Consider the following 20,812-nt stretch of genomic DNA (forward strand, 5'->3'; position numbering starts at 1 on the left):
TGTCCTTTTATTCAAAATGCATCTCTGACTTATTTGTGCATTCATTCACCCCAAAAATATATATAGTCCAGCCCCCCCACAAGGTCTGAGGGACAGTAGACCAGCCCCCTACTGAAAAAGTTTGCTGACCCCTGCTCTAGTCCAACCCCCCCCCTGCCTGCAATGTGGGAATAAGGTAAGGTCCTGAGGGTGCTGAGAGTTGTTAACAAACCCCTCTTCAATTTCTGGGAACTCTGGGAATGCGAAAGAAAGAAGAGAATAAGATGCAGTTTTTTTCCACAGGCTGCAGAATTTATTTATTTTAGTGCAGAATTACAGTTGCCTTCAACACACTGCATTTACACCCCTATCTGCAGGTTCCTTTCTGGGGAACAAGGAGTCAAATAGGGACTTTCCCGAACTTAGTATTACCCACTTTATTACACCAATCCTCTTTGTCACCCCCTCCCCTCCCCTTTATTCCAAATTTCAGGCCTTGGTTCTCTCATACCTGAGGCCAAAATGCAAACGCAGGCAGGTTTGCTGAAGCTATCCCCCTCTGGCAACATATCTCAATCTCAAAACAGACACCTCCAGTGCTTCCTCCTCCTACAGTTCCACCCTCTCATTTAATGGCTGTGATTACAGTCCAGTCACAGCCAACAGGTCCAACTGCCTCAACCACAGGGCAGGCATCTAAAGCTCTTGGAAGAACACAATGGCTTGTCTGAACATGTTCCTGAAATAAGACAGTCTGGGCGTGGCCCTCTGGCTGTGTCCTCTGCCCTTGGCTTCCTTGCTGTCCCCCTTGAACATGCCAATTCCACCTCGCATTGATGGAGCACAGTTGTTGTTGGCGTTTCCAGCTCCTAGCTGGGCCAGATCTTCCTCGCAAGCCCCCGAGAGCTCCTTTAACTCTCTGGAAGCATCTGCTCGGAGGTACTGCCATGCCTTGCGGCCATTGTGGTCCCGAAGACTTGTATCAGCTCCATAGGCTCCCACCAGCACTTTGATGACCATCTCATGGCCTTGGAGGGCGGCCAGGTGCAAAGGGGTTAGTCTTCCACTGGCTGAGGGCATGTTGACATCAAATGGGTAGCAATTCCTTTCCGCAAAAGAAATCACCTCAATCAAGTCTTCATGGCGGCCATGTTTGGCCAACCAGTGGAGGACAGAGAAGCCCGTCACAAAGTCTTTCCTGAAGAGCAGGCTGGGGTCCTTGGCCAGCAAGTTGAGGATGCTCTCTGCATCTCCTTGGGCGACAGTCAACATCCACTCGTGCTCCAGTGGATCCAGAGCTAAGGACAAGTCATCAGTGTTCCCATACATGAGAGGTTCCTGATCTGGTTGGGTGTCTAGCACAATGCTCTCCCGATGGGAAGCTGTCACCCACATGGGTTTGCCCTGGCTGCTTTGGAAGAGCATATCCTTCAGTCCCTTCCTTCTCGTGCTACCATAACCCATTGATAGTCTGGCTGTGTCCACCCCCGTTGCCCAGTTCCCCGAACGCCTGCTTGACCTGTTTATACTTCGGCTGAGGTTGGACAACAACTGTCCTCGGCGGAGAATTAAGCTTTCAGCCCGGCTGCTGGGCTTGGGCGACTGGCTGCCAACAGCAGCCTGCGGCCGAGCATGGGTGGCATCTTCCTGTATGCATGGCTTAAAACCTGGAAGAACCTGTTGTCCCTCTTCCAAGCCATCTTCCCTTTGTTTTTCTGCCATGTCGGCTCCTCCAGGGTGCCCCAATCCCCCAAAGTCCCTGGGTTTTTCCTGTGTCTCCCGTTAAGTCACTGTCAGTTTCTGGAATAGCCACATGTTCAATGTGTTGCTTTCCTGTGTAGATAAGAAGGAAGCTCCTCCTGAGGTCTCAATGCTGCAGGGCTTCCTGATTCTGCATGCAAAGAGGAACAGAAACTTTAGTTTTGTTACAAAGGAGGAAGAAAACACTTATTGCGAAACTGACAACTGCAAGCAGCAACCATCTGGCCAGAGAAGGTTAGGGGTTCCACTGCAAGTACACAACACTGTTGTTAAGCAATGGTCTTCAAGGTTTTATGCATACCTGAAGCACAGAGTTTGTTGTGGGTACTGAAGGTTGATAGGAGGAGACCCCTATTTCTACAATTTGTATAGTTAGCTGGGAAGAGGGATTAAACCACTCTGAGAACTGTAGTTCTGTGAAGGAGTTACCTAACAACTTTCAGCACACTTAACAAACTACATTTCCCAGAATCCTTATGGGGGGAAGCATGACTATTTAAAGTGTCACTGCTTTAAAAGTATAGTGCAGATTTCTATTGCTCCACTGTCGCCTCTACACAATAAGGTTTTTGAAACTCACAACAATGGTTGGCGGCAAGATTGGGTCATTTGAAGAAAAACAACCCAGCAGCACAGGAAGTCCTTCATTCATTAGAACCAACTAAAGTGTGACAGATTAGTGAGCAAAATTGCATGTAGTCCAGACTCCAAAACTCCTCTTTAGGCTGGTCTGTAAGACAAACAGGGGGTGGAGGGCAGTTGTGCCTGGAAAAGCTGCAAACCCGCAGTTTGTATTAAGATAGAGTGCAGGAGGCACTGGGTGTACTTAATTAAGATTAAGACTTAATTAGATTAGACTGTGCTAAGTGCAAGACAAAGTGCAAAATTTATCGCAGCCAGATCTAATTAACAGTGAAATCCAGTGCATGTCTTTTCAGAAGTAAGTCTCACTGAATGACCTTATTCAGAAGACCCTCTGAATAAGTACGCATAGGAATGCAGCCTTTGTCAAAGTAAAGCTTTCTCTACTTCACATTTTTGAACTTTTTTGCTTTTTACTTTATAATATGTTCATGGGTGGGTGTGCATTTGCAGAGCGTTCAATACTTTGTAGTGAAAATCTCTCATATACTGTGCATTGTAGAGATGAGTGCTTGCTGTTAGATATACACTGTGTCTTTTCAATGGAGCATAAAATAGACTCTGGTGGTTCTGGAGACCACTTTCAAGAAAAAGTCCAAGCATGCTAACAATGAGAACCATTTCTCCAATAAATGATCAGGGTGTTTAGAGACATAATTTTGAACTGAGTTAGGATGGCTCAGATTTTACTACACCATTCCCTGGTGGGATGTATGATTATTAATTATATATAAAGTTATTTGAAATTTGACTGTTTCTGTAAGTCAAACACCGTGAAAGATTGTCATACTGGTGGGATGCTGTCATTGGCTCAATCTGCACTGTACATTGAAAGCATTATCGTACCATTTTTAACACCCATGGATTTCCCCCCAATAATGCTGGAACGTGTACGTTCATTAAGGGCTATGAGAGTGTGTAAGAGAGCCTCTATTCCCCCTCACAGACCTACAATTCCAGAGTGGTTCAATAATCAATTCCTCCTCTCAGGGAACTAAAACCTGTTTGTCAGAGACATATGCAGGCTAAATATTCCAGAGCCGAAAAGAACAACACCCACCTCTTTTCCTCCAGAGATGAATTGAAGTTTCCTTTTGCTCAGTGTTGTTGAGACACTTTTTGAGAGGTACACAGGCTTTTGATGTGAAACAGAAACATCTTTTTCAAGGGGTTGCCCAATATTTTTGGCCCTGGGAACATCTGCACCCCCTGCCTATTCTATTGGATATTCTATTCTATTGATTTCAGACCTAATTTCAGGAGATGGAAATGACCTGGTAGCACCAGGGAAGGTCCACCTGGCTAACACTTTGGCAAATTCTGGTCTGATTTTAAAAAGGCTTCTGACACTTCTCTTCTGATTGTCAAAAGTGTTAAATAAGCTTCGAAATGCAAACACAGTTTGTCTCTCCTTTGTTCCCTTTCCCCCATAGTTTGGATAAACAGGGATTATTGATCTGTGACTTCTTTCCTCAGCCAACATAGCAACTTTCAGGGTTATTTTTCTATTGGGGGCATCAGAGAGATTCTGGAACTTCATGCAAATGCCCTCTGTTTGGGCAGCCCTTTTTATTTTAGCTATCCTTCCTTGCAACAGCTCGGTAAGTTGGCTTTAAAAAAAAAAAGCAGCTCCTTATCAGGAATAACTCACACAAACATAACTTTATGGTAGCTAAGAAAAGCAGCCATTGTAGCCTCCCACTCGTCTTACTCCTCCAACATAACACCCAAGAGACAGAACCAGATTGCCTGCTTTAATTGTTTCCATATTACAGCTAACTAAGCTTAGGTATACAGTATTGGTTTGCCTATGGCTAGGTAAAGGGACCCCTGACCATTAGGTCTAGTTGTGACCGACTCTGGGGTTGCGTGCTCATCTCGCATTATTGGCCGAGGGAGCCGGCGTATAACTTCCAGGTCATGTGGCCAGCACGACAAAGCCGCTTCTGGCAAAGCAGAGCAGAGCATGGAAATGTTGTTTACCTTCCCACTGTAGTGGTTCCTATTTATCTACTTGCATTTTGACGTGCTTTCGAACTGCTAGGTTGGCAGGAGCTGGGACCAAGCAACGGGAGCTCACCCCGTCACAGGGATTCGAACCGCCAACCTTCTGATCAGCAAGCCCTAGGCTCAGTGGTTTAACCACAGCGCCACCTGCCTATGGCTACTTATGTGTAAATGGCCTAAATGCAACCTCTCAGCTCTCTCTTGCTGCACTGTGCTAATGCATAGTGGCACACCAACAGTCCAAACACAAGCCATTAAGATTCAGTGGTGAAAGAAATGCTCTCTGCACCTACTCAAAGCCACCATCCTTTGTTCTTATTTCATATGCTCTGGGCATGACCCCAAAACACACATTGAGCTTGAATGTCTTAGGTGTGGATTCAACAACATGCAGGCAGAGCAGTTTACAATGCTCCTGCATGTAATGAACATACAACAACATAATGCTTTTGATCCTCTCAAGCTGTTCATTTCTACCTATGAATCTTGTGGCTGCAGGATAAAAAGTGAGAGAAAGCTATGCTTTAAACTGAATCTACTGTAGCATTTATATTAATAGTAGTTATCCTTGTGTTCAAAATGCTTGGCAACCCTTATCAGAGGCGAACTTGGGTAATATGGCACCATGAGCGAGGACAAAATACACACACACACACACACACACACACACACACACAGCACACTCAGGGTGCATGAGCCAGCTCGTCTCCACCGCTGACCTTCGATTCGAAGCGACCGCAGGATTGTGACCTGACCGCAGCTTCCCCCTCCCCCAAGTGCCACCTGCGCCTCGTCCGGGAAAGCGAATCTCCTGTCTGCAACCAGGACCGAGAGAGGGGAGGGGAGGGGAGAAGGAGGAAGCAAAGACTGCACCAGCTCCTCCGACCATGAGGATGCCTCCTCAGCAAATAGATCTCGGGGCACGCACGCACCTCCTCGGCTCGTGCCCTGTGCGGGGTACCCGCTTGCATACCCCGAATCGACGCTGCCCTTATTATGACCCTTGTCAATAGTAGTCGCCCGCATTTCCCAAAGACGGGAAACGATGGCTTTTCCCGAGTTTCTCTGGGGTAACTTTCTGAATCGTAGTTACGCGACCGTCTGTAAAACGAACTCTAAGACGCTGCAACGAAAGCCCTGACTTCAGCGTAGCGCGAGAACGATCCGGCGTCTTTCATGAAAAACCACCGTCTCATGATCCACTTAGCCTTCGAACTACCTTCCCTGGGTGCTGATTAGACACCTGCACACTTTCTTTTTGGGGCTTCTGAAAAAGAAATCCCCTAGGAAGTCCTATAAATTCCAGTAAAGGATGAGGAAGCAACTTGTGAAGGGCGGGGAAGTACCCAACCCTTTTCATTTTACCTTTTCCAAGCGTACCTGCAGGGTGGCGGGGGCATCGGCTCGGACGACCAGGTGCTCCCCAGGCCTTTCCCAGCTTGGAAGCCGCTGGGGCACCTTGCGGAGGCGCAGCCGTCCTCGGGGCTCCTCCTCCCCTTCTGAGCCTGTTCCTTCCGCGTCTCAGCGCAGTCTCCAGCCAGCGCCTCTCCGGAGTTCCTTTGTGCAAAGTTTGCCATCGGTGAGTTTCGAAGCGCAGCAGAAAAGCAACAGCGTGACCTTTGCTCTCGACCTACTGGCTGGGATACATTAAGCCGCCGCATGCGATGCTGCCTGCGTTGTTCCGCATGGCGAGGAACTTAAAACAGCCAGCGATCTTACCCGGCTTCTATTCCGGGCGTGGTGGTCGCCGGCCGCAGCTATACATTTCTGCTGCTCCAGAGAAGCGGACACGGAGCAATGGATTCAAACTACAAAAAAGAAGATTCCACCTAAACATTAGGAAGAACTTCCTGACAGTAAGAGCTGTTCGACAGTGGAACATGCTGCCAAGGAGTGTGGTGGAGTCTCCTTCTTTGGAGGTCTTTAAGCGGAGGCTTGACAGCCATCTGTCAGCAATGCTTTGATGGTGTTTCCTGCTTGGCAGGGGGTTGGACTGGATGGCCCTTGTGGTCTCTTCCAACTCTATTATTCTATTATTCCCCTTTCTGCGGAGATGCAAACATCGGATTTAGGGCGCTGCAAAATTGAATAGACCCATAACTAAGAAGATCCATTTGGGGGCGCCAATTTTTGACTTCTCGCCAGAAACCAATGACCAAAGCCCGCCCCTATCCAGGGAGTGACAGCGGCCCCTAAATGGACTGGCACCTTATAAACAGTTTAGGGGTTGGTTACCTATCTAGTCTACAGTCCCCGATTCGTTCAATGGTATTTTTAAAGCAGCGTGGTACCACTTTAAGCACCCACGGCTTCCAAAGAATAATCAGGATGCTGCATTTTGCTCAGGGTGCTGAGAGTTGCTGGGAGGCAATTCCCCTCCCAGAGCAGCAAATCCCAGAGTTCCCTGAGAAAGAGAGATTGTGAAACCACACTGTGAATGAGAGGAAACGGGGTCTCCTAGCAACTCTCAGTGGTACACCACGTCCTAAACTTCAGCTCCCATAATTCTTTGGGGGAAGCCTACTTTTATTGCACTACTTTAAACTATATAGCACAGATGGGGGCCAGTGGTTCTCAGTGGGGGACTTCCTAGCGCAGTGATGGCGAACCTATGACACGCGTGTCAGACGTGACACGCAGAGCCCTCACTGCTGGCACGCGCCCCATCGGCCCATTCACGCTGTTGCTGTTGGTCGTCCCCCCAATTTGTTCTCCCGCTCCACCTCACGCTACAGCTTGTCTGCTTGTCTCCACTGTTAAAACCCGGATCCTTTTGTTGTTGTTGTTGTTGTTGCTGGTAGCCCTTTTGTGCTGTTTTTTTCTGGAGCTTTGGCAGACTATGATTGGGTATAACAGCATTCGTTTTTTAACTTGTTCTGTGCTGGGGTTTTTTGGCGCTTTGGCAGACTATGTCGGTGCTGTGTGTTAGTTCCAGCGAAGGTATTATTCATCATTTATTTCTGTTCTCTTTCCCCCAAAAAAAGCGCAGCAGCTTTGGGGCACCCCCCCAAAAGCAAAGCAACTTTTGCACCCCCCAAAAAAACCTCCAAAACTTTGGTCAGCAGCTCCCCCCAAAAAGCTCAACAACTCTGGGCACTTTGTGATAAATAAGGGTTTTTTAGTTTGGTTTGGTTAAATAATTAGTTTTTTGTTTATTAAATACAGTTATATATAACAATTATACATTTTTTGTTATTTAAACTATAAATATCGTGAATTTATGGTTTTTTTCTCGAAGTGACACACCACCCGAGTTATGCTTGGTTTTTTGGCGAATTTTGACACACCAAGCTCAAAAGGTTGCCCATCACTGTCCTAGCGCAACAGATCCCTTCCTGGTCAGCTGTTTGACAGTGGCCAAAGAACAATCAGGAGTGTCATTTGGCAAACATGTCTTTATCTGCTCCACACCTGACACCACACGTGACACATAGGAAACTGCTATATATACCGAGTCAGAGCACTGGTCCACCAAGCTCAGTATTATTGACACTGACCAGCAGCAACTGTCAGGGGCTTCAGTCAGGGAACAGTCCCAGGCCTACCTGGAGATGCTGGAGGACTGAACCTCGGGCCTGCTGCATGTGAGACAGGTACTCTACCACTGAGCCATGGTGATTACCTGATTTTACGTGTGGGGCTGGTGGGTATATTTGGGAGGGAAACTGCCTTGTAGGCCAAGTTAGGCCCCATGCTGGGCTTAGGTAGGTCTGGTGGGGCAGAGTTTTTGCACCACTGCAAATCAATTCTGCCTGCTGTTAATGCAGGGAACCAGTTCTGCTTGGGGCAAAATGGCCCCCAGTAACAGTAACTGAAATGAAAACCTACATCAACCAACTGAAATTGGCTAAAGCCCCAGGCCTAGATGGCATTACGCCAGAAATGCTAAAAGCACAAGTGGATTGGTGCGCACCGTATCTAGCCGCCCTCTTCACGTTAATAGACGACTCTGGGCGCATCCCCAGAGATTGGGGAATAGCCATAATAGTGCCATTCTTCAAAAAGGGCAATAGAAGGGACCCAGCAAACTACAGGCCGATCAGCTTACTAAGCATGACCAGTAAACTCTACGCAAAGCACCTACTCACCAAGTTCTCAGACTGGTTTGAGAAGGAAGACATTCTGGCAATCGAACAAGCGGGATTTTGACCCGGCCGGTCCACGTTGGATCACTGTCTAATGTTACAACATCTCATAGACAAATATAAATCAAGAGACCAGGCCTCTTTGTATGCCGCCTTCGTAGATTTAAAAGCAGCCTTTGACACCGTGTCCAGAACCAGACTCAGGGACAGACTGCAGGACACATCAATTGACAAATGGCTCCTATTACTTATTCAGGCACTCCACGCAAACACGGCCCTCAGAGTTAGGTGCAGCCATCTAGGACACCTAACAGATCCCATCAAAACCCACAAGGGCGTCAGACAAGGGTGCCTTCTGGCTCCACTACTTTTTAACTTTTACTTAAATAACCTAGTAGCTGCACTAACTGATTTAGATTTCCATCCACCAAAGCTCGCAAACCGGCACATCCCTGTCTTATTATATGCCGACGATGCGGTCATTCTATCCAGAACACCTATCGGACTTAAAAGGGCACTAAGGAGGCTTGCCACCTACTGTGACACAGAATGCCTCAAAATCAATTACCAAAAAACTAAGGTAATAGCGTTTGGGAAAAAAATCAAAGCCCAGAAACTGGGAACTGCAAGGACACAGATTAGAGCAAGTTTCCAACTACAAATACCTCGGAATGGCAGTACAGGCCACAAACTGCACATAAATTCTATCGGAAGCTCAGCGGAAAAAACCGCAAACTGTATTCTCAAATTTTACAGAACACAAGGGGGCTTCTTCATTCCTGCGGCCCTTAAGCTATTTAAGGCCAAAATGTTGGCCCAGCTCCTTTATGGAGCCTTTCTAGGCCCACCCTCTTCTTCTTTCTCTCCCTTGGAGCGTGTACAATCCAAATTCCTCAGAGCCCTCCTACAAGTCCCCAGATGCGTATCTAACGCATGGGTTAGACTTGAAACGGGAACGATGAGAGTAGAGGCCTTAATCTGCCTATCATCAATCTATAAATGGCTGGCTCTAAATCTGAAACCCCAAGGAATTGCGCCTTTGATCCTACGCGACCAGTTCCAGTCCAGTTGGCAGCTAGCGGTTCTGAACTCTCTCCAGAATATGGGCCTTGCCCCCAAGCCCTCCTAAGACTGGATCTAAGACAAGCCAAAGCAATGGTCAGACGACGACTCAATGATATTGAAAGACAACAGGACTGCTCAAGTTGTCCTGAATATAGATCTGGAGAAATTGAGATATACATAGCCGCCCCGGCACCCTATTCCTCCTTTCTCCTGTCAAAAAATGCAAGAAGGGCTTTTACACTTGCCAGAAGTGCGACATTGCCCATGCCTGTGCTGGAGGGGCTTTACAAAAAAAATCCCATACGCCCAAAGACTCTGCGTATGCCCTCTAGGGGAAATAGGAAGCCCAGAGCACTTCCTCTTCAGATGCCCCCTCTATGAAGAAGCTCGAAGGGAGATCCTGGATCCCATACTGGTGAGGTTAGCAAGCCTCCCGGAAAAGCAATTATACAACGTGCTCCTGCTAGGCAAAGACCAGGAGATAACCAGGGCGGTCGCCAGATTCTGTGCCCAACTATGCAGACACAGACTTTCTCCCGAGTCCGTCTGAATTTCCCAACATATTGGGTTGGGTGTCATTGGAGCATTGGGGTGCTACAATGCATTTAAAAGAGGGGTTAGAAGCTTGTGGCCCTCCAGGTGTTTGGAGAAGAGACATAGCTCATAAGGTCCCAGGTTCAATCCTCAGCATCCCTAGGTAGGGTTGAGAGGAATTCTGCCTGTCAAGAAGCCAAGAATAAAATATAAATTACCGATAGGTATTAAAGATAGAGGAGGCTTCTCCCTGCCAGACTTGAAACTATATTTTGAAGCCTATTGTATTTGCCGGGAATGGATAAAATTAAGAAATACAGATCTACAGTGGTACCTCGGTTTATGAACACAATTGGTTCCGGAAGTCTGTTCATAAACTGAAGCGTTCATAAACTGAAGCGAACTTTCCCATTGAAAGTAATGGAAAGTGGATTAATCCGTTCCAGACGGTCCGCGGAGTAACCGTTCATAAACTGAAGTGAACTTTCCCATTGAAAGTAATGGAAAGTGGATTAATCCGTTCCAGACGGGTCCGTGAAGTACTTAAACTGAAGCGTTCATAAACTGAAACATGGGTGTAATTGGTTCCGGAAGTCTGTTCATAAACTGAAGCGTTCATAAACTGAAGCGAACTTTCCCATTAAAAGTAATGGAAAGTGAATTAATCCATTCCAGATGGGTCCGCGGCGTTCATAAACCGAAAATTCATAAACCGAGGTGTTCATAAACCGAGGTTCCACTGTATTAGATTTGGAAGGATATGATAACAGATTTGACTGCCATGCGTACTTGTGGTATGAAAAGGCAAGAGTACATCAACGTGTTCGAAATCACATTATAAGGAAAGCGATTTTGGGAGAAGTATAAAAATTACTTTCTTTATAATGTGATAAAGTGGGCTACAAATCAAATAAATAATAGGCAAGTTCAAGTTCCATTGAGCTTAATGGAACTTACTCCTAAGTAAGTTTATAAGACTGCAGCTTTCCGATATCACGAGAATCTTAGGTTCTGCAGCAACCAACCAACACAGCTTTCTCACCGGAAGTTGCAACACTGTGGTCTAGAATATTATTACCGTATTGGTTATTGCAAATGAGAGACACTAAGTATGTTAAAATCAATGATTTTTAGGCCAGCTTAGGCTGACCAAACAGAATACTGTACAAGCATTCTGTTTTCCTTTACGCTGCCCATCTACGCTGCAAATGTGAACTTTAAAAATTTGCTTCTCATTAATTATAGGGAAGATAAAAGCAGTATCTTTTCCAATCTGCATCTTCTCCTAAGCATTTCTTGAGATACCCACTAGGGGTAGCGTGTGATCTGTTTATTCCTAAATGAAACTGATGGTGCAATCCTAAACACATCATTTACAAAGGCAAGTACAGTAGTAAGTCTAATTTGACTTAAAGGACATTACTTCCAAGGAAGCATGCATTGCTAAGGAGTTGCTTATTGTGCTGAACCCATTAGTACTCAGCTAATTCCTATTTATTTTATAAGATTTCTTACCTGTCCCTCACCATAAGGTCCCTGGGTAGGTTACAGCAATAGAATATGCACTTATTTAAAAACAAAAAAACAAAATAAAACTACTACCAAGGTAAAACACATGAAACTGCTCCAAATGGGTTGGGGCTATATAAGTTCAGCTTATAGAGGTGAGTCCCAGGAAACAAAGTACCTTAATGTTCCAAGACTAGGATAAAGAGGTGCATCTTGGGTATACAAGGGAAGCTGTTTGGTGAAGGTGCTAGTCACACCTCTGCAGGGAAGGCATTCCACAATTTGGTGGCTGCCACAGATAAAACCCTCTGCTAGGACACAATTCCCCAACACCGGAGAAGGTCAGTAGGGATGGAAATGGCCTTTCAGATATTTGGGGCTTTGGTCATTTTGGGCTTTAAGCAATAATGTGAGCACCTTGAATTGGTCCCAGAAACAAATGGGCATCCCTCTCTTGCTTCCAACTGGCAACCAAATTAATCTCCCCACAACTCTCTTCAAGCTCCACTCAACTGTTCATTCTCCAAGTGATCTCCTTCAGCTCCCCTCCAAATACAAACCACAAATATGGTTTATTAAAGGTTCAATTAATATTTTCATCCAACTTTTGCATGGCAATGATAAAGCAACCTGCAAGAGAAACATGGAAATACATTATTAAAGAAGGAAACACTTAAATCACATGCTCAGTTTGACAGGCTCAATAACAGGACACTAATACAGCCGCAAGATAAAACACTAATACAAATCTCCTGAAAACAACAGATCACTTCTTAAAAGCCAGCTTCTTCTTTTTTTAAGGCTTTAATTTTTTTGTGAAAGGTGGAAAGGGAGTGAGCCTCCTGTACATGGAGAGTTCCATGAGAATAAGTTTGATGATGATGATGATAGATTAATTTATCTTTTGTGCCCAAGCCACTCTGGGCAGCTTCAACAGAATGTAAAAAGAACACAGCAGAACATCACACATTAAAAGCATCCTGATACTTTCTTAGTGTTTTTAAGTGTCAGGTGTAACTTCAGCTTGAACACAGCAGAGTTTGCGCAGGTTTTTCCGGAAGCTTCTGGCGGTAACTTAGATGACTAGACGTCTGGACGCAGAATAAACTATATACAGGATTTATTAAAATAAAAGAAAAACCAGAGTTTCTATGTACAGCTTTAGAACTCAAAAACAAAGTAAAATAAATCCTTTCCTCTCTCTCTCTCTCTCTCTCTCTCTCTCTCTCTCTCTCTCTCACACACACACACACACACACACACACAATCGATACAGCACCTCTCCTCCTACACTGACCACACTGACCACACCACACACTGTGCTAGCTTTCACTGATAACAGGTCTCTGTGCTGATTATCAACCAATGAGAGCGCAGTTACTATGGAAGAAGTAGACCTTGGCTTTCTGCCCAGTGTTAATTGCTTGTCCTAGAGTTGATTGTGTGAAGAAGCAATCTGATGGTTTCTTATGCTACCAATTTTGCAAAACCCCAACAGGGCTGCCTTCAGATGTCTACAGGATGTCATATAATTGTTTATCTCTTTGAAATCTGCCTGGTTCCCTGTAACTTCACTTCTTGCACTGCCAGAAGGACCTCAGTGTCCAAGCTGAACAATGGGAGTGGAGATACCATACTCTTTTAGGTATAAAGCACGAAGCCACTTAGGGCTTTAAAGGTCAACACCATTGTGCTGTTGTTTGTGGATTCTAGTATGTGTGCCATGGCATATGGTGCCTGTGGTGTGCACAGTGCAGTCCTGTGTCTACAGTCAATAGGTGGAGAATGTTACTCGCAGAGCACCCAGTTCAGGTCTCTTCCTGTGCTCCACTGTAAGACTGTGACTAACTGAAGTTTTGTGGCTATCTCAAGCCAACTTTCCTGTGTCTTCCCTTACCTCTGCTCTCACTTTGCTGAACATCCTGCCTTATGAAAGGTTCTGGAGAACTGAAGGTTGTGCACTGTTTTGAGATATTTCAGGCCAGTGTCCAATCTGGTCCTGTTCTCAGAGTAGCCTGTGGGAAGCTTGCATGCAGGATATGTGTGCAAAAATACAACACAATTTCACAACAGCTACAAACTGGCAAGTCCCTGGTTTGAATGTCACCTCCTCCCAAACTCACCAGGCAGACTTCGGCAAACTACTCTCTTGGCGCCCTTTGCAACACAGAGGATAGTATACTGATTTACTTTGTAAGGGCTGGAATGTGGAATGCTTTGAATGCTTAAAAGAGCCCATAAAAATGTTCAGTATCATAACGTGCATGAGTAAAGAGAAAAACAAATTGTAAACAGGGGAAACACATGGCCACAAAATGCAACAAATACAGTATGTAGGTTTTTTATGTAAAGCTTAAGATAAGCTGTTAATGAATGGTCACCTGGCTTATCTGTAAGCTTTACTAAGAAATTGTCACAGATTGTACTTCTTGTATTTCATGGCTATGGGGCCCTGCTGTTCACAACATTTTCTATCTCAACAGAGCAAACGCATCTGAACCTGCCAACTGAGACTTACATTTCATGCATCTGTTGAAATGGACTAAACATTCTGTAATAAAACCTGTTAGGCTTTTAGATGCCACAAGATTCTTAGATGTTGATGCTGCTTCCAGTTTCCTTTGGCTGTGTACAGGGACGTAGCTGGGGGGGGCAGATGCCCACCCCAAATAAAAATACATATTTAACAAAAAGTAGAAATTGGAACTTGTGGGGTTGTTGGGCTCACATAGGCCACAAGATTCCTGCATTGCAGGGTGTTGTATTTGATGACCCTTGTGGTCCCTTCCAACTCTCTTGATTCTGTGATTTATCCTGTCTGCCCTGGGCAGAGGACAAAGAGAGGTGTGTGAGTAAATTATCATTTCTTGTTCCACCCACTTTTGCTTCTGGCCCTGCCCACATTAGCATGTGGCCCCTGAGAGAGGTTCCCTAGAAAGGAATGTGGCCCTCTGAGAGAAAAGGGTTGCCCAGACCTGATCCAGCAGGAGAGAAGGAAGTTGGCTTGGCTCAAGGGGATTGCAGGGCCAGCTTAGTAAGCAACGGTGCAGTTAGAGCCTTAGAGGTGATGCTAGACTTAAGTTAGGTACAGGTAGGTAGCCGTGTTGGTCTGAGTCGAAGCAAAATAAAAAAATTCCTTCAGTAGCACCTTAAAGACCAACTAAGTTTTTATTTTGGTATGAGCTTTTGTGTGCATGCACAACTGTATCTGAAGAAGTGTGCATGCACATGAAAGCTCATACCAAAATAAAAACTTAGTTGGTCTTTAAGGTGTTACTGAAGGAATTTTTTTTAAAAGTTAGGTAGTTTTAGCTCTTTAGATGCTAAGGTGCCATGCTTCACTTATTTCCAACTGAGGTCAGCCAGCACTGCTGCACTTGGAGGTCTCTCCTGCTACCGTAATTCTGTTGCGTGGGGACCCTGAAGTCCTGCCCTGAGGGCACCACTAGTAGTAAAGCTGGAGTGCCCTCCTCCTCCTCCTCCGCTCTAGTTCGCGGTCGCCGTCCCTCCCTCCCCTTTATTTGGCTTCCTTCCTCCCCGGTCTCATTCAGAGCAACCCAGGCAAGCGCACAGTCACATCATAGCCGCGCGGACCCTAGACTTGCGCGCGTCTCAGACTGCACCATTTCGCCCGGGGGAGGCGGCGGGGGGAGGAATGCTGTGGAGCCGCCTGTGGAGACTCCTCGAAGCGCGCGGGAGGAGCTGACTGCTTAAGAAGGGAAGGATCCCGCCAGCGCCCTTCTTCTCTGCGCCCTAGCCGACTTTCTAGCTCCAAACGAGTGGCAGAGGATTCGGTCGTGTCCACGCCCCATTTCTCTCTCCCCCCCCCCATGCCGCAGTAGCCGGGTCCTTCCTCCACTCGCTCAGTCAGTGTAACAGCGTCTCCTGGACTGAGGTAGAGTTTGCAGCGGGCTCGGCTTCTGTGGAGGCGACGGCGAAGGGGCCATGGCGGCCACCGAGATAGCGCGCCAGGTGGTGAGTGCGCGGCGACTGGCGTGGAGGGCGCACCACGCTCCGGACTGGGGTGGGCCTCCCTGAGCATGGCTGGCCGGCCGGCTAACTGGCTACATGCCTTCCCTGCGAAGCTGCCGCTGGAACTCCAGCTCTTTGGCGAGGGAAGCCGCGGCTAGGTGGTGATGCAGACGAGTGAGAAGGAAACGGGCCAGAGAGGAAAGAGGCAGCTTGGCTAATGAATGAATGCTGGGTGGATACCCGGATGGCCACTTCAGGAAAGCGGGCGCGGGCTGCATATACACTCCCCAGCCCGCGATATGCCCATGGTTCCGAATTAAGAACTGGGCGTTAACACAGTGGGAGAGGTGCTGGTCTTTTCTAAATTATCAGAGATGTGAATTCTTAAATCTCGGCCTTCTTATTACAAATCGCTGTAACTGTGGGCGCAGAGGGATGCGGAGCGGGCTGGTGATATAAGCGAAGCCGCTGGGGTGATGCGCTTGGCGGTGACTTTCCCGTTATAGGTTCGGGTGATGGCGAATGCGGGGAGGCTGTGGACTGCTGCTGCTGCTTTTTGTCTTTTTTTGGAGGCTGGATTTTTTATGCGTGTGTGCGGGGGCGGGTGGGAAGACAGGAGGACAAGAGGATTTTACTGGCTAAAGGTGATGAGGTTTTTTTGGGGGGGGGGGTTGAGGGAGAGCCTTTGTATTAAACAAAAGAGGGTTTGCTTGATTGTGTGTGATCTGACTGGCCGTGATGGGCCGGATTTATTGGGTAGCGTGTTGCATAGGATGAAGGAGGAAGCAGTGCTTTGCAGATGACTGTCTTAAAGGCTTGGCCTGATGAAACTGGGGAGATTTGGGTTGGATGATGTGGTGGGTGTGACCTCTTCTTCTATTAGCGTGGGATAGTTGGGGGCAGATTTTAACTAGGTTTGGGTTGCTCAGTTGTGGAGCCTTCTTCATTTCTGGAATACACTAAACTGGAGCTGTGGTGTGTGCATTTTGCAGATGAGGGGTTATTTATATTTATGATATATTTTTTTTGCAGGCTGTGGGGTTGCAACTGCCAGGGGCCACAGCAGGCACCTCCATAAATAAAGTGCTTTGGGTTTGATTGTAAATTGTTTCATCTTCAAGCAGCTTAATTTTCATTGTGCTCATTTTCCATAAAGTGTTCGTTTCTCTCTTTGGCTCCATTTAGATTCCTATATATTGGCTTTTTTCTTTTGGGTACATTGGTCACATCACAATGCCTGGCATCTCCCAAAATGACAAAGAATTTTTATTTTATTTTTTAATTGGAAGGGTGGGAGATTTTTCTCTCGGCACCAGCTCTATAATATCCAGAGCTTACCTGCCCTTTTGTCTCTGCTGCGATGAAAGGGACCACAGAGGCACTCCTGAGGCAGGAGATGGAGCCCTTTGCAAACCAAATCAATTGAACATCTTTTGGCTTGTAGATGGGTTTAATTTGTTTGCAATTCCCTGTTCATTTTAACTAGGGAAAGGACCACAGGAGCTCCTGGGATTTCTAACATGCCAGGATGTTACAAGAAGGAGCATGCGGTGTAGTACAGCAATTGGGGATGGGGATCCTCTGTCCCTCCAGATACTGGACTACATCTCCCATCATCCCTCACCATTGGCCACCTTGGCTGGGGATTATTGGAGTTGTAGTCCAACAATAGCTAGACGGCTAGATGTTCCACACCCCATTTTAAATGGATCATCTTTGTGTGTTAAAAGAATGTGTTGTACTGTATGATGTTCTAGGGCTGGAATGAATCCAGTTTCTCCAGTTTCAAATATTTAATGAGAAGGGACCATAACTCAGTTAGCTAACATTTGTCTTGTATGCGGAAGGTCCCAGATTCAATCTCTGGCATCTCTAGTTAAAACAAATAATGGGGAGTAAGTGAATGGAAAGATCCCTAGTTGAGTTTCTAGAGGACTGCTGCCAGTCAGAGCAAGCAGTTTGGGGCTAGATGGACAACTAGCTTGTATTAGACAACTACATACTGTATAGCCATACAGTTCATGAATCTGACCTTCAGAGTGCAATATTTCAGTTTGTTCAGTTGGGTGGTATCCACAATTCGTTCCAAGTGCATATCACAGAGCATCATATATTTGGCTTGGCATGGTGAGAGTTGGGTCCAGATCCATGCTCGGATCCATGAAGCTCACTGTGAGGCCTTTGCAGGTCGCTTGTAATCTATTCCCCCTCAAAAGAGCTCCAAAGACAAAATGTGATGACCTCATTTATGCTGCCCTAATAAACATCTTGACTGAGGTTTGGAATGCCAGTGTGATAAAAAGTTAAAAATAAATATGCTACACTATGCTTTGCCAATTGCCAACCTGGTGGCTCCCAGTTGTTTTGGGCTACAGCTGGCAGTCAGTGCCAGCCAACCTGGTGAACATCACAGGAAGCTGCTGGATCAGGTCAATGGCCCATCTGTCTAGTCCAGTATCCTGTCTTCATAGTGGGCAACCAGATTCTTTATCAACAACAACAGCAGCAACAACAACAACAACATTTCTGCCCTATCATTCTTCTCAAAGAGCTCAAAGTAGTGACATGGGTGGTTCTCCTGCCCCTCTGTTTTACCTTCTCAATAACCCTGTGAGGTAGTCAAAGCAAAATTTAAAAAAATCCTTCCAACAGCACCTTAGAGACTAACTATGTTTGTCATTGGTATGAGCTTTCATGTGCATGCACACTTCTTCAGGTACACTGAAACAGTAGTCACCAGATGCTTATATATAGTGAGAGAGTGGGGAGGGGTATTACTCCCTCCTTGTGGTGGGAGTGGGTGATTGACTCACTGATAGCTGTTGATGACTGTTAAAGCAAGGGGTGAGATGCCTAAATATAGCTTTTATCATGTATAATGAGATAAGAATCCAATGTCTTTATTCAGACCTGGTCTCTCCATGGTTTTAACCTTGGTAATAAGTTGCAGTTCAGCAACTTCTCTTTCCAGTCTATTTCTGAAATTCTTTTGGAATAAGATAGCTACTTTGAGATCTTGTACAGAATGTCCTGGGAGATTGAAGTGTTCTCCTACTGGTTTCTCTGTCTTGTGGTTCCTGGTGTCAGATTTATGTCCATTTATCCTTTGGCGTAGGGTTTGGCTTGTTTGTCCAATATAGAAAGCTGAAGGGCACTGTTGGCATTTGATGGCATACACAATGTTAAAAGATGAGCAATTAGATAGTCCTGAGATGGTATGTTGGATGTTGTTGGGGCCAGTAATGTTGTTGTTTGGGTGGTTTCCAGCAACTAAAAGGCAGCACTAGACAACTAGTGAGCTGCATGTTGAGTCTTCCATGGTAGACTAATAGGAATCATAGAGTGGTAGAGCTGGAAGGGACTGTGAGGATTATCTAGTCCTACCCCCTGCAATGCAAGAATCTCAACTAAAGCATCTGTGACAGATACCTCTGTTTAAAAACCTAGGAAAGAGAGCCCGCCACCTTCCAAGGTGTGCCCTGGTTGTTCCACTTGTACCTTATTTTATTTATTTGTTAAAATTTTGTCCTGTCTTTCCACCAAATTCTCCCCAAGGCAATAATAAAAATGCAAAATAAAATAATAAGTGGCAATAAGATTCCAGGTGAAAACAGTGTAAGAATAAGGCAGGTGAGACAGCAATAAAGTTAATAAAAACAACCATACAATATGTCAGTTTAGGTAATTAGCAGTAGGCTAGCCAGACACCCCTTGGCAATGAGTTCTTGCACTTGGGAGCAGCTATGAAAATGCCCTCTTACAAGGAAGTTGCCTTACATCAGGTCAGAACATTGTTCCAGAGAGCTCCAGATTGTCTACTCTGACTGGTAGATGGTTTTCCAGGATTTCAGACCAGGGACATTCCCAGCCCTACCTGGAGATGTCAGGGATTGAACCTGAGACCTTCTTCAAGCTAAACAGATGCTCTGCCACTGAGCTGTGGACCTTCCCTTCAAATGTGCATCTGGTGTTGGCAGGACAGGAAGAAAGGCCTTTCCCAAGGATCTGGAAATGCTTGTATGAGAAAATGCACTGTTTCAGACAACCTGTTCCAGGCTGTGCAATGCTTTGTAGGTCAGAACCAGCAAAGAGACTGAAAACAGACTGATAGCCAGAGAAAATTGTTGTGACGTAGTGTGTGTGTGTGTGTGTGTGTGTGTGAAATGCTCCCTGTAAAGGCACTTAAGTGGAAGACCACAGTGAGAGCTCTTCTTGGGACTGCAGAACATGCTACTGCCAATCCACATGGCTAATGCTTGGCATATGGGTGGCCTCAGTCAGAAGAGGTTGCTGGATTAAATGGGCCATTTGCCTGACCCAGCAGGAGTCTTCTTATCTTCTTATGTTTAAGGCAGCTTCTTACCCAGGTTGCCTGATTTCCAAAGCACCACCAACTAATATTTGATTTTAAGTTCATCTTTTAAAAAAATAAAATAAAAACAACAGCAATTTATCTGCTCAGCCAGTTTGAATTTTAAAAGAAAACTGCAGCTTCTTTAAAATTAATCTAGCTGCTAGCCTAGGGAAAAGCAGCAATCCCCACGAACTGAAGCCGTTCTGTCCACAGCCATAACAAACGCAAGATGCAGTCACCCTTCTGCTACTTGACGTTGCAAAGGGCTGGCTCAAGACATTTAGACACCTGAGGCAAACCACAAGATGGTGCCTCCTCTTGGCCAGGGAAGAAGGGGTGAGTGAAGTTCTACATCAGGAACAAGGGGAGGAAGCAAATCAACCTTACCCAACAGCTGAAGTGGGGATCAGAGGCTGCCATGGAGGGGAAAGGGACCCACTCTGAATCAGGCCGGGTGGGTGCAGAGCCCAAGAGACCCCCAGAGGGCAGCTCCCACAATTACTTCCCTGGGGGTGGGAGGAAACCAGCAATGCCTTCTCTTTGCCAAGAGACCACTACTGTATACAGACAGTATTCAGGAGTGGGGGTGGGGAATGCCAAGGTGGTGGCAGATCCAGCCTCCAAAGAGCACACCACAGCTATTGCTATTACCATGGCGGTGGCAGCAGGCGATGCATCTTTGGGTGCTGGATCTGCTGCCCAAGGCAGTTGAAATCTGGAGGGCCACATGTTCCCTGCCCCTGTTCTAAATCCAACACAGATGCTCCAAAACATAACTGAAGGAAGATTATTGAGGTAGGGATAACCTGTTTTCTTACAGCAAGACGTGAATTATTTGTGGATGTTGCTCACTTGTACTCTAGGGTGCTTGTGTGTCACTCATAGCTGCCAAGTTTTCTCTTTT

General features: G+C 46.1%; 2 protein-coding genes across 7 annotated transcripts in view; one reads left to right on the forward strand and one right to left on the reverse strand.

The window, feature by feature from the left end:
* Nucleotides 1-135: 135 nt before the first annotated feature.
* SOWAHD (sosondowah ankyrin repeat domain family member D) lies at nt 136-6,019 on the reverse strand. Of its 2 annotated transcripts, none has more exons than XM_035114165.2 (2): nt 5,770-6,019; nt 136-1,870 (listed from the first exon to the last, which is right to left on the reverse strand). In XM_035114165.2, exon 2 carries the CDS (start codon nt 1,699-1,701, stop codon nt 676-678), a length of 1,026 nt encoding a protein of 341 aa, XP_034970056.1. In that variant the 5' UTR covers nt 1,702-1,870; nt 5,770-6,019; the 3' UTR covers nt 136-675. The 2 variants fall into 2 exon arrangements, with proteins under 2 accessions (XP_034970056.1, XP_034970055.1); XM_035114164.2 differs by having other exon boundaries at nt 5,755-6,019.
* A 9,111-nt stretch (nt 6,020-15,130) lies between these two features.
* The window catches only part of SEPTIN6 (septin 6), a 52,284-nt gene continuing 46,602 nt past the window's right edge, over nt 15,131-20,812 (forward strand). For 4 of the 5 annotated variants that reach the window (XM_060270390.1, XM_060270389.1, XM_035113796.2 and 1 more), the window contains exon 1: nt 15,131-15,557. In XM_060270390.1, coding sequence (XP_060126373.1) covers nt 15,528-15,557 — 30 coding nt within the window. In that variant the 5' untranslated portion in view covers nt 15,131-15,527. The remainder of the gene's footprint in view (nt 15,558-20,812) is intronic. The other variant, XM_035113797.2, reaches the window with a different exon arrangement.

This window comes from Zootoca vivipara, chromosome Z, assembly GCF_963506605.1.
Source record: "Zootoca vivipara chromosome Z, rZooViv1.1, whole genome shotgun sequence".
Classification (NCBI taxonomy): Eukaryota; Metazoa; Chordata; class Lepidosauria; order Squamata; family Lacertidae; genus Zootoca; species Zootoca vivipara.

Coding starts and splice junctions, on each gene's coding strand:
- SOWAHD (XM_035114165.2), bottom strand. CDS start 1,701: ATGGCAGAAAAACAAAGGGAAGATGGCTTGGAAGAGGGACAACAGGTT.